This window comes from Mycteria americana, chromosome 3, assembly GCF_035582795.1.
Source record: "Mycteria americana isolate JAX WOST 10 ecotype Jacksonville Zoo and Gardens chromosome 3, USCA_MyAme_1.0, whole genome shotgun sequence".
NCBI classification, from domain to species: domain Eukaryota; kingdom Metazoa; phylum Chordata; class Aves; order Ciconiiformes; family Ciconiidae; genus Mycteria; species Mycteria americana.
Window position 1 is genome coordinate 120,515,462 of NC_134367.1, and position 12,520 is coordinate 120,527,981.

The 12,520-nt window shown below is 44.8% G+C and overlaps 2 protein-coding genes across 6 annotated transcripts in view; both read left to right on the forward strand.

Moving 5' to 3' along the window:
* Nucleotides 1-3,419: 3,419 nt before the first annotated feature.
* CRLS1 (cardiolipin synthase 1) lies at nt 3,420-8,716 on the forward strand. Its single transcript, XM_075496781.1, has 7 exons — nt 3,420-3,925; nt 4,359-4,496; nt 5,130-5,259; nt 5,747-5,832; nt 6,267-6,335; nt 6,671-6,762; nt 8,372-8,716. Exons 1-7 carry the CDS (start codon nt 3,551-3,553, stop codon nt 8,457-8,459), a joined length of 978 nt encoding a protein of 325 aa, XP_075352896.1. The 5' UTR covers nt 3,420-3,550; the 3' UTR covers nt 8,460-8,716.
* Nucleotides 8,717-10,414: 1,698 nt separating this feature from the next.
* Nucleotides 10,415-12,520, forward strand: part of COMMD1 (copper metabolism domain containing 1) — a 90,024-nt gene continuing 87,918 nt past the window's right edge. For 4 of the 5 annotated variants that reach the window (XM_075496782.1, XM_075496784.1, XM_075496783.1 and 1 more), the window contains exon 1: nt 10,415-10,639. In XM_075496782.1, coding sequence (XP_075352897.1) covers nt 10,445-10,639 — 195 coding nt within the window. In that variant the 5' untranslated portion in view covers nt 10,415-10,444. Of the gene's footprint in view, nt 10,640-10,916; nt 11,054-12,520 lie in introns of those variants that run through there. The other variant, XM_075496786.1, reaches the window with a different exon arrangement.

Consider the following 12,520-nt stretch of genomic DNA (forward strand, 5'->3'; position numbering starts at 1 on the left):
TGTGTCTCTCTGGAGTTGCCAGGGTGACAGCATACTTTTTCCAAATATTTCACTAGTTTTTCAGGATTCTGCACTTGTTCAGTTGTGAAGTTCCAAAACACTGGAGGTGCCCACTGTCCTAGGTACTTGCCCATGCTATCCCACATACCCTGCCACTCATAACTATCCAGCCTCGAGGCACGTCTCTGGGTGGTATTCTTAAATAGTTGTTTAAGCTTAAACAAGACCTGAAGCACATTCAGGAGTAGGAGCAACAGGAACATGCCCGTTTGAACATCCCAAGGATATTCAAAATTCTCAAGAGCTATTGTAACTAGCCTGGAGGAGAAGGGAAAGGTGAAGGAAGGCATCTCCCCTATAAATTGGCTCTCTGAGGAGAAAAGGTAAAGATTGTAATTATTAATAGTTTCTGACAGATGGTTCCCAAAGTATGGAGATGATGGCAATACTGAGTACAAATACCAAATTTGTCTCACAGCCAGCCATTTTATCATATCATAAGCCAGTGTTACAAAGTACAGCAAAACAATAACCTTGACCCAGCTTCCAGCAGTGATAAACAAACAGCACTACAGCGACCATCTGCCGCAAGTAAGGTGCTACATAACTCCTGAGAGCAAGCACAACAACTTTGAGAGAAAATTAATCAACATTTTGCCCAGCAACTATCAAACTAGTATAATGAATGTTTATAACAACTTTGTTCTAACGCACTCTGGTCAGATTTGCTGTTATCTCAACCTGTTGAGCCCCACGCGTGCAAAAAAGGACTGCCGTGGTTTAGCCCGGCAGGCAGCTAAGCACCACACAGCAGCTCACTCACTCCCCTGCAGTGGGATGGGGGAGAGAATCGGAAAAGCAAAAGTGAGAAAACTCATGGGTTGAGATAACAACAGTTTAATAATTGAAATAAAATAGTAGTAGTAATAATAAAAGAATATGCAAAGCAAGTGATGCATGATGCAATTGCCTACCACCTGCTGACCAATGCCCAGCCAGCTATTCCCTAGTTTATACATATGCTGAGCATGACGTCATATGGTGTGGAATATCCCTTTGGCCAATTTGGGTCAGCTGTCCCAGCTATGTCCCCTCAGAGCCTCTTGTGCATCTCCAGCCTTCTCAGTCGGCAGAGCAGGGGAAGCTGAAAAGCCCTTGACTAGTGTAAGCACTACTTGGCAACAACTGAAACATCAGTGTGTTATCAACATTATTCTCATCCTAAATCCAAAACACAGCACTATACCAGCTACTGGGAAGAAAATTAACTCTATCCCAGCCAAAACCAGGACACTGTGTAACTCTGTTCCTGCCACAGAAGAATGTGTGTTCTGCAAGAGTAAAGTGCTGAACGTTTCCTGACTGATGAAATCAGAATCATGGTCTAGTGCAATAAAATGGCAAATGAGCAGCTTTCAGCGTAAGCATTTGGGGAAAAAAAAAAAATTCAAGAACACATTGTTGATACTTCTGTTTTCCCCCTTTTATTTCTAAGGTAAGATATGTCACATGAATTGTAAGGTAAGAAAATAAGCTTATTTCTGCCTTTTTTATTAAGTGACATAAGGATCATGTCCTTATGTCATGCTTATATACATGCCTACAGCATGCTTCCACAGCAATTTTTGTATGAAAATACGAGCTTTACAGATTTGAAAGAACATATTACACTGCTCAGTGCTGCCTCAGTGTGAACCTACTTCAGTATACTTGAAATCGAAAACTAATTTGAAGGATGAGATGCTTAAGAGAAAACTAAGAAACTACAGCTCTACATATGAACTCTTAAGCAGCAAGCAGTCTGCTCTTTCCAGGTTTTGTTTGCTTCTTATGGTAACTGTGATTAATGGCTTTTTTTTAATGTATGAACTGTCAGTCTTGCATGGGTATACAGTAGTTGTCATCTGTCCATGAGGGTTAGCATTTGGGCAGCAGAGAAGACACACCTTGCAAATTGGGAGTTGATCCTACATGAGGAGGCAACCTGCTGTATCAACCAATGGGAAGTAGGTGTTAGACATTGATTTTCATCTTTGCCAACAGATTAATGCAGGGTTTGGGTTTTTTTTTTTTTTTGTTTTCCACATGTAATAAATCTTCTTAGACTTGCACAATATAACCAGGACATAATGGGTAGAGAACAGAACTGGAATTTCAGAAGCAGGGTTCCACCTCCCCTTCTATGGAATTCTGGGGCCTGTGCTCAGAACCACAAAATGGCAGAGGTGGGAAGGGCCCTGCTCAAGCAGGGCCACCTAGAGCCAGGTGTGAAGGTCCACATCCAGGTGGGTTTTGAGTATCTCCACAGCTGGAGACTCCATTCTCCACCCTGCAGAGGTGCTTTCCAGTCAGTAGGCCACCAGCACGTACTGGGGCCTGGGGTTATCCCTCCCCAGGTGCTAGACTTTGCACTTCCCCTTGTTGAACTTCATGAGGTTCCTGCCAGACCAATTCTTCTGCCTGGTGAGGTCCCTCTGAAAGGCAGCATGCCCCTCTGATGTATCAGCCACTCCTGCCGCTTTTGTACCACCTGCAAACTTGCTGATGGCACACCCTGTCCCAGCGTCCAGGTCATGTTCTTCTACTCCTGCCTTCACCCTCCCCCTGTTTAAAAAAGAAAAAATCAACTACCTCTAATCAATGGAATTAATAAATTAACAAGGTTATACACGTTTTAGCTACTCTTTCTCGATTCTTTAGAACAGCTGTGGAAGAGATAGAGTTAAATATCCTACCTGCGATTGTTTGGGTTTTTTTAAAGTCTCCATTTGTTTTGTCAGTTATCGGCTGCTGTGTGCAATTAAAACTGATTGAATACCTGGGGGTCAAACCTTAGCTGCGTGATAAACTGACGCCAGAAATATGAAAAATAACAATGTCTCTTAGTGTTAGGAAAGATGGGTAGCAGCAAGCCTCAGAATCAAATAAATGATTGCATCTGGAAAAGTAAACTACTCTTCTTTCTCCTTGAGCTAAAGTAAGCCTGGGCGAGGGAAGGCGAAGAACAAGTACCAAGAACAAGAGACTACTTAGGTCCCCGGAGAAGTCTCTTACGGTAAAGCAAACCTTCACCTTCTTCCGCTAAGGGCTTCTAAGAGAACAGCTGGAGCAAAAAGCGCGGCCCCACGAAGCCACGCCGCCGTGAAGAGGAGCGGGGTGACCCCGGGCAGCCGCCCGCCATGGACACCGCCGCCCGCGCCCGGGGGCCCCCGGGGAAGAGCCTCGGCCGGCAGGCAGGCCGGAAAACGGCGGAAACACAGTTTTCCCCTTATTTCTCCTCACAGGTGGGATTTTTAAATTTTTAACCCCGAGGGGCAGCCTGCCGTAAAGCGCACGGCCCGCCGGAGAGGGGACTGCCGTAAAGCGCCGCAAAAAGTCGCACGTCCCCCCCCACCGTCGCCGCACAGGCACACCCCGCGGCTCGTACCCTGTCCCCGAGCCCCCGCCCGTCTGTGGGGGCGGCGGATGGCGCCGGCGGCGGGAGGCCGCTCGCTTCGGCGGGCAGGGCCGCAGCGCGCGTAGGGGCCGCGGGCAGGGGCCACCCCACACCATGCTGGCCGCCGCTTGGCTGGGCAGGGGTTTCTGGGGACTCCTCGGCGGCGCGGGGCGGAGGCGGCCGGGCGGCGGCGCCAGGCCTCTGGCCAGCCGACCCGGGGCGGCAGCTAAGGCGGCGGAGGGGCGCGGCGGGGGGGCGGGCGGCCGCCGCCATGGCAACAGCGGTGTCTTCTGCCTGGCGGCGGGCACGGGGGCTCTGGCGGGGTCGCGCGCGGCGCCCGCCCTGCGGCAGCACCAGCGGCTGCTGCGCGCGCCCGCCGCCTGGCGTCTCCTCAGCGGCGGGGCCGGGCCGCGGCGGGCGGGGAGCGGCGGGGCCGCGCCGCCGGAGCCCCCCCGGGAGCGGCGTGTGGCGGGGCGCTACGCCGAGCTGGTACGTGACCCAGGGGGGTGCGGCGCGGCGGTCGCTTTCTCGCCTTTGTCGGTGCGGGGAGCTGCCGGGCGCGCCCCTCCGCTGAGGGGCGGGGGCGAGGCGGTGCAGCCCGAGGGGGAGCACTTGTTACCTTGTAGCACAGCAAAAGTCACGCGGCCTGCTGGAAACAGGTGTCACGCCCAAACTTGGAGCCAAACACGGGCTTTTTGGGTGTCTCGGTGGCGGCGTGTTTTCCTTTTGAAGGCTAAGTTAATGTTTAGTAGTTAAAGGCCGTGTCCGTGTATCTTGCGCAAACGGCAGCTTGCTTCCAAGAACTTAACAAGGCTTTCTGGCTAGCTCAACTTAAAGCATGTGTTTGTCTTGATTAATTCTGTTACATGCCACGTTAGGGTTTGGCTTCCTGGCCTGAAGTTTTTGCTTTCTTGCTTTACAGTATGAAAACCCCTGGACGATCCCAAATATACTGTCAATGGCAAGAATGGGTTTGGCGCCAGTTTTAGGCTATTTGATTGTTGAAGAAAATTTCAATGTTGCACTAGGTGTCTTTGTTTTGGCTGGCGTAACGGATTTGGTATGTTTACATTGATTTGGAAATACTTTGGGGATAGCGTGGGTTATGGTGATCCCATTGGCACGTGTTGAAATTTAGACTCCAATGTAGAATGGAAATGAATAAACAGATTAGTTTTTATATTCATTGCTTTCTAGAAATGGTATATACATCCTTTGCGACATTGCGAAGGGAGCTCGCACATAGCCGAAGGGGACATAGTGCTGGTGGAGCAAAGGGGATATCAGGGTTCCCTGACCAGCCCCAGGTGGGCATTGTCTAGTCAATGATTATGCATCTAGTGGTTTGTTACCATATGCAGGTGTACCCGGTGCACCCATCATGACAATAATTGTGTGAATTTTAGAACATCGGTTACCTTTTTTCCATTTTATTTTTTTTTTTTTTTCTTTCTTCTTCTTTTTTTTTTTTTTAATAATGAGAATTTAGTATGTTCCGAGGATTCCAGAATCTGGAATGTAAGGTGAAAAAAGCATGATACAAATATCAGCTAACAGGTATCATATTTCACCTTAGTTAAACTAGCTGTATTATGTAATGTCGTTCATGAAATATCTCTGTAACAGCAGCATATATAAGCTATTTTTATTCTTAGTTTTCTAACAGAGAAACATTGAACTTTGTTTTTCCTAGTTGGATGGATTTATTGCACGAAACTGGGCTAATCAGAAGTCAGCTTTGGGAAGTGCTCTTGATCCTCTGGCTGATAAAATTCTCATCAGTGTGCTCTATGTAAGCCTAACTTGTGCAAATCTTATCCCAGGTGAGAAAATGTCATTACTTGCATGTACTACGTAAGGTAAAGAAGCTAATTTTATGTATAGTAATATTTGTTGTGTTTCTGGAAGGAGAACTGCGTATCGCTTGGAACTCTTGCTTTGTCAGTTGCACTTTGCTATTTGCTCCTATTAAATACTTAAAAAACACCCACCCCGCCACCCCCCCCCAACAGACCTCACAGAAAGCATGTGCTGCCATATACAAAAATAACTAGCATATACTGCCATTTTCAAATGTACTTTCTTTAAAGCAATAATAGTTAGTAGCTATATAAAAAAATTTCACATAGACTGGATTGTTTTAAGACTTCAGATTAAACCCTTTCAGGAGTCACATTAAAAAATCTTCGGTCATGCATAAAACTTGTTCAGAAGAATTTGGGAGTGGTTATTTCTTCTTGCTTCATACTTTGTTTTCTTTTTAATCATGGACGTGATTTTTCACTAGATCCTGTTGGCTTGGTTTTTCAGTTTCACTTACTTCCATGATTATTCTGAGGGATGTAGTGCTCATTGCTGCTGTTTTTTACGTGCGATACAAAACTCTTTCTCCACCGGTAAGTTTATAGCATTAAACAAAATTTTATTAATATGTATTAATTTTATTTTGATTAAATCTTCTGTATTTTTACAAGTATAAAAAAAATGAATAAGCCTTTAACAAAGTTATAACCAAGAGATTTTTACCTTGAAACTTGATGGTTGCTCGTAATTTGGGTGGATAGCCTAAGAGGTAATGCTATGCTTGTTCTTTTGCCAGATGGATTTGTAAGCAGAACAGTATTTCATAAAATAAGTTTCATAAAGATGAGTCGGAGCTACTGATAACTTTTTTTCCCTGTGTATGATGTGCAATAAATCATATAAGAGCAGTACCAGTATAATTCCTTAGTGCTACAATTGACTTTTCTTTATCATGTGAAGAGGTATATCAATTTGAATATACTAGACTTGCCTACTTTTTTTTTTTCCCTCTTTTCTGCCCCAACAGAGAACACTCAGTAGGTATTTTAACCCTTGTTATGCTACTGCCCAGTTAAAACCAACGTTCATTAGCAAGGTAAGAGTAGTAACTTGTTACAAAAGATAACTCCTCAGTACTTGGGGTGGTGTGTAGTTTGGAGGGAGGGGGCTGTTTACTACTACTGCTGAATGCAGTTTTGAAATAGTGCCAACTAATTTGGAGGCAACTTAAATCCTGATTTTCAACTATACTCTGTCAGAGCACATGCTCATGCTAATTTCAAGTGTGTAAGATGCTTCATTGAAAGAGGTTTCTAAATAAATTTTCTGTATATAGACTAATACTTAAACCAGTAATAAAAGTGTATATTGGTATTCCTTGCATAGTACATGTCTTCATTTTGGTCACATTTCCTATCTTGCTTTTATCAGATGAATACAGCGGTTCAGCTAATTTTGGTGGCAGCTTCTTTAGCAGCTCCTGTTTTCAATTATGTGGACAGCATATATCTGCAGACATTATGGTAACTTACCTCTTCACTTTTTTTCAGATAATTTAATGCACTCCTAAAGAAACTGGTAATTGAGATTAATCTAATTGTGTGGAACAAAAAAACTGTGCCCAGATGATGTAATAGACCCATACAGCTGAATTTTTACACGTTTATTCTTAACTGACACAGGAGCTAGATATTTATTGGTACTTAATTTACTGTACAAGCAAAAAGTAGCCAAATGAAACTAACTAAGATCCAGGAGTAATAGCTAAGAAACAAGTATTCAGAATAGACATGGTGTGCACAGGCAAAGTGTACAGTCATTAATAGAAAAGAAGGGAGTGGGAAGAAAGACTGTATGAATTCTTTATTTACTTACTCATGCTGTAAGTGTCCTTGGAAAAACATTCTTGATATCAGTAAAAATAGACAGGAAGTAGTTTCTTATTTTTGCTTTATACTGTATGTGCTGTCTTGAAACCTAGGTTTCTGAAGCCTTTTGGAAAAGCACCTGAAGAAATCTGGTGATTCCTGCTAGACTATAGGAAGGAAGGGGAGGGATCGAATGAAAACAGACATACAGGAGCATACCTCCTTAAATAATGGCTGTTCCTTTCACTGCTATCATTAGAGATCTGAACTGTATCTGAATCTGAATTGTAGCTGAGGGCAGGTGTTACAAGTGCAGTTATTTCTCCTGAGCAGTTAGGTAAGAGTTCAGAACAAAGAGGCTGAACAGCAGATAGCAGAATTACTTAGTAACTTAGTTTAAAGTAGTGGAAAATCCAGTGTTACTTGTCTATTGGGGAAAAAAACCCATACAAAACCCAGCGCTTTTAAGGAACTAGGAACCTTGATCTTAACAGTCAGTGTAGTTTTTCATCCTGTTGGAAAGCCAAATCTAGAATTGCATCTGTGAAAGACGCTTACCTTGCTGCTTGTCTGGGACTCTGTGAGAGAGTTACCACGTTGTGAGTAATGGAGAAATGCTGGGTGTAACTTGCCAGGGTCCTCTATAAATGCTCTCAAAAATGACCTGGATGAGTCTGGCAGTGTGTCCAGGGAGGGCAGCGGTAATGAACTGGTGGCTCAGCAGGACTATAGTGGTGGCTCAGGCCTGAATGGTGTCAGCCTTTGACACAGAGGAGCACTGCTACTTTGGAAATATATATGGTTATTACCCAGCTTCTGGGAAGGGAACAAAAGAGGCTGGAGCCAAAATTTGTGCTTTAGCTTTGGAACTAGGTAAAATGTAAGTTCAAGTCTTGTATGATTTGAATGCTCCCCTTTCATACTACCAAGTTTCTCACATCAGTCAGTTCTCAGGCTGGTAAAAATTATGTAGGCTACAAATACTGAAACTTTTGTCTTCCCTTCTCTAAAACAAGTGCTAATATGGTAAAACTTTGGCCTAGTATGCAATTAAACAGAAGCATGCAACTGAGCACTGGATGGCAGTTCCTTTGTTTATCTAATCCTCCGCTTAGTACTGAATTTCAGCATATAAACTGTAAACTGCATTTCTGTAGGACATAGTCCTTGACTATGTAGTGAAAAATAGGAAAGATGCTAAAAATAACACTCTTTATTATCGTGCTTAGACTCAAATGACTTACAGGAACTATTTTCTCCAAAGGTGCATCACAGCTTTCACAACAGTAACATCTGCATACAGCTATTACCACTATGGCCGAAAAACAGTTCAAGTAATAAATAACAAATGAAGTGTTCCTGAAAGGGCTGGGCCTTGGCAGCGTGGTGGGCTATACTGCCAAAGATGGTTGTAATGCAACTGCATTTTGGATCAAGAACTCTGTTTTTCTGCTTAAACCATGGCATCACAATGAAGTGAAGTTTGAACATGTACTGTGTGTATATATATATATATATATAGAGAGAGAGAGACTTTTCAATGTATTTTTAATTTGTTTAAAAATGAGGTTGTTTACAAAAACAAATAAATAATATTCTTGAAGACACAGGTTACTGGTTGCTGCCATGTGCATTCTGAGTAATTTTATACTGTTTTGAAGTCAAAACATGCACTTTTCACGAGCTTTTTTGCCATCTTCGTGCAAGGCACTGAGTAGGCTGAGATCTAAGAAGAAAAAGCAATTACAAGAACAAATTTATCTTTGTACCTCATCCCAAGTCAGTAAACCAGCACTGCTCATTAGGACTTAATGACATAGGTCAGCTTGCAACAGAAGAAAGCATGTCATCAAGGAACAGTATCTTCAGAAATTTAAACCAGAGTGATAGAAATTTTACTTCATATTCCATCGCGATACGGGTAAGCCATGAAGAGTTACTACCCTGCTCCCTTTTCTTTTTAAATATGAGCAACAGTGAACTGTACTCATCAGAGAAGAGTTTTGAGTCTCGGAAGGGTCAGCTGTGCAGTGAAGAGTCTGTACCCAAATGGAGCTATGCTTCTCATACTATATATTCATTTCTAGTGATCGAAAGAAACTTCTGTATCTCCAGATTGTTTAAAGCTTCTAAAGATGCAGTTTAATCTCAATGCCATGGGAGAAAAAGGACATTTTAAATATTGTCCAAACAAATGGAGAGAGTGGAAGAAGCTTTTAGATGTGTGCACTGTTAATGCTTCCTGTACCTCTAGCTTCAAGAGGTATGCTGTGATCCCCCTCAGACAAGGACAACTTGCACATGTTCTTTGCCTGTTGTCTACTTACAACAAGATGCAGAATAAAGCACTAGGCAGAACAGATTGTGCTGATCATAAACTTAGGTTTTCTATTTTCAAGCAACATGTGATTTCTTGTATGTCATAAAAAGTGCAACTATGAAGGGCTTAAATAATTGAAATCAGGTGGTATGTGATACCACTATTATTAGCACAGGAAAATTTGCTGTAGACATCTCTTTTTGAGAGCACACAGTCTCTTTTGTGACTGCATATGCTTGTATATACAAAGCATTTTCATATTTTTTTATATTTAAACTTGTATAGAATGGTGCACAGAGAAAACACTTGATTTTTATTAGGACCTTTTTCTTAACTGTCCCCATGTTTTGTGGTCTACCCTGCATCTTGCAGCGAAGGGACAGAGAGCAAAGCCTACCGAAGTTTCCTTAAAATGCCTGAGTAGTTAGTAAAATGGAGTACTTTTTCTTGAAGAAACAGTTTAGAAGGCAGAAACTTACTGTACCCAGTCAGGTCATTCCCATTTGGTTCTGGTTAATGGGGTTGGGTTTTGGTTGGGGTTTTTTGGGTTTGCCTTCTTTTTTTTTTCCTTTTTTTTTTTTCCTTTTTTTTTAATCACAGATACCTTTAGACATTGCATGAAATCGACAGGGAATGGAAGAGTACTGGTCAGTGAAGGCTCCGTGTTGGTGTGTGTCATTACACTTGTCATTGCCTGTGTTGGTAACAAGTTAAATGTACTTGTGTACTAAAATGTGGGACGTGCCTAAGTATTTTTGTTAAATAAAATCCGTCTGGATGGTAGAGCCACTGCGTTTTCCACGTGCGTGTTTGGTACTCGACAGTTAGGATTAGCTTGCTGAGAGCACAGTCCAGCTCACCAACGTGAGAAGACTCGGTACACGCGTGGGCACCTGCCATCGCCGCCGGGGCAGGGCGGCGTAGCTCTGCGGTGGCGGCGTGGGGTGTCCCCCCGCGGCCGCCGTACTCTTAGCCGCGGGGCGGGGCGGGGCCGGCGGTGTCTCCGCCTTCTCCGCGATGGCGGCGCCGGAGCAGCCGCCGCTGCCGCCCGAGGGCTCCAAGCCACTGAGCACTCTCCTCAGCGGCATCGCCCAGGCCGCCTACTACGGCAACGCGGACATCACGGAGGATCTGCTGCGCGGGCAGCTCTACCCCGAGGCGGCGCCGGAGGAGTTCCGCGCCTTGCGCGCCAAGATGGGCGGCCTCCTCCAGGTACCGGCTGGGGCGGGGCCGGGGGCCGGGGCCCCGGTCTGGGGGGCCTACCCTGGGGGAAGGCGCTTCATCGGCCTCCCTGCCTCTGGGTGTCTGGCGTCGTGCCCCCCCCGCAGAAGGAGGAGGAGGTTGGGGCGGCTGTGGGTGCTGCCGTGGGGGTGAAACGGCCTGCCGGCAGCGTGGGGCTGAGCTGTACCGGGTGCTTCTGGTCCGGGGCTGGCGCCAGGACAAGGCCCTAAGCACAGCCCTGCCCCGCCCTGTCCGGGAGGGTGAATTGGGTTTGGCTTCATCCCTTACCGTGCATCGCGGGGTGAACAGGCGGCTTGGCGGAGAGCCGAGGCCCGGGTGGAGGTCGGGCTCTCCTTTCGCGCCTCCTCGGGAGCAGGAGCCCGTCAGGCCAGCGCGCCGTGAAGGGTAAAAGACGACTCTTGGGTTTTATGCTCGTAAAAATAAGTACCGTTACGTGAGAACTTCCTGAGAAGAGCTACACTTCAAAATGCAGATTTCTTACCAGAAAACTGTATGGTGGCAAAAGCATCCCTAAGTATAAAGTAAGCTGTTTTAAATAGAAAACAGATTTTGCTTTATGCGTGAGGGAGGAGAAGGTATTTTTATCGGGAATGTTTGTTTTTTTTTTTCTCTCTGTTCGGGGAGAGAAGCGCAGGGTAGCTTGCGGCAGCTCGGTGTGGCACAGGGAGCCTGCAGGCGCAGGGTACTCGGACGGCCGCTGCCACCCGGTGGTTAAATCTGCCACTGCTTTGCGGGGTTTGTGCCCTTGGTCGGGAGGTTTTTGGTACACTCGTGTGAGGAAGAATATAACTAAATGCAGCAGCATAGTTTTGGCTGGATAATTTTTCATGCCCAAAGCCCCGTATTTAGCAGTGAGCTTTTTATGTTGTCTTTTTCCCTTTCAAAAGCGTCCCTTTTTGCATACAAGTAAAGCTGCAACATGTCTGCTCGCTACGCTTTCCTTGTCACTACATGTTATTTTTACTGCGTGCTGTTTGTGTTGCTGAAGATCATTAATCTGTTTTTCAAAACAACATCTTTTAAATTACTGTATTCTAAAGAATCCTTGGGATTGCCTTGTGTTAGTCCGTATGATGAAAAAAAGTCAGAAATTTGAAAAGGAGTTGGCTTTGCTTGCTTTTATCTGTGTTCTTATTTGTTACAAGGTCAAAAGTAAGTGTGTATGTGCTTTTTAAAGGAAAAATTACTGCAAAATGTCCTATCTTTTTTTTTTTCTTATTATTATATTGCTGCTTCTGTATCAGGAGTCAGTATGTTACTGCAAACATGCATGTTAGCCCAGCAGATGAACAGTTAACTGCTGCTTTAAATGACTGAATCATTAAGTGCAGCGTCACCAGATTCAGCAGAGAAGGCAGCTTAGTCTCTCATAATTATGCTGTGCCCGCAGTGCTGTTAGCAGCAGCCTCCGTCTTTGTGGATCAGCTAAGGAACTGTGTATGTGAAATGTACCACTTCAATTTTATGTTTCTTTAGTGTTGCTCATGCCTGAAAGACAACCGCCTTGGTGGGCAGAGCAGTCAGGTCTGTCTCGTGTTCTGCAAGATGCACCATGCCAGCTGGGAAGTATGTTCTTGCCAAAGAGCAAGGAGAGGTCTTGTTCCTTTCACACCATCCACTGCCACTTCTTACCTTTTGACAACTATGGTGCTTTCTGGCTGCTCTGTGAGCTGACAGTTTTCTGTTGGATTATTGAATAACTCAAAGGGAGGACTGCGAAGTTCCTGAGTTTAAATTGTCTCATGAAAAGATGTGACGGGTGTCAGAGATGATTAAAAGAGACAGTTGGGACTGCATAGCCAGGAGTGAAGGGGAGCGGGAAGTGAGATGTGCTCTTTCATCAATTGCAAG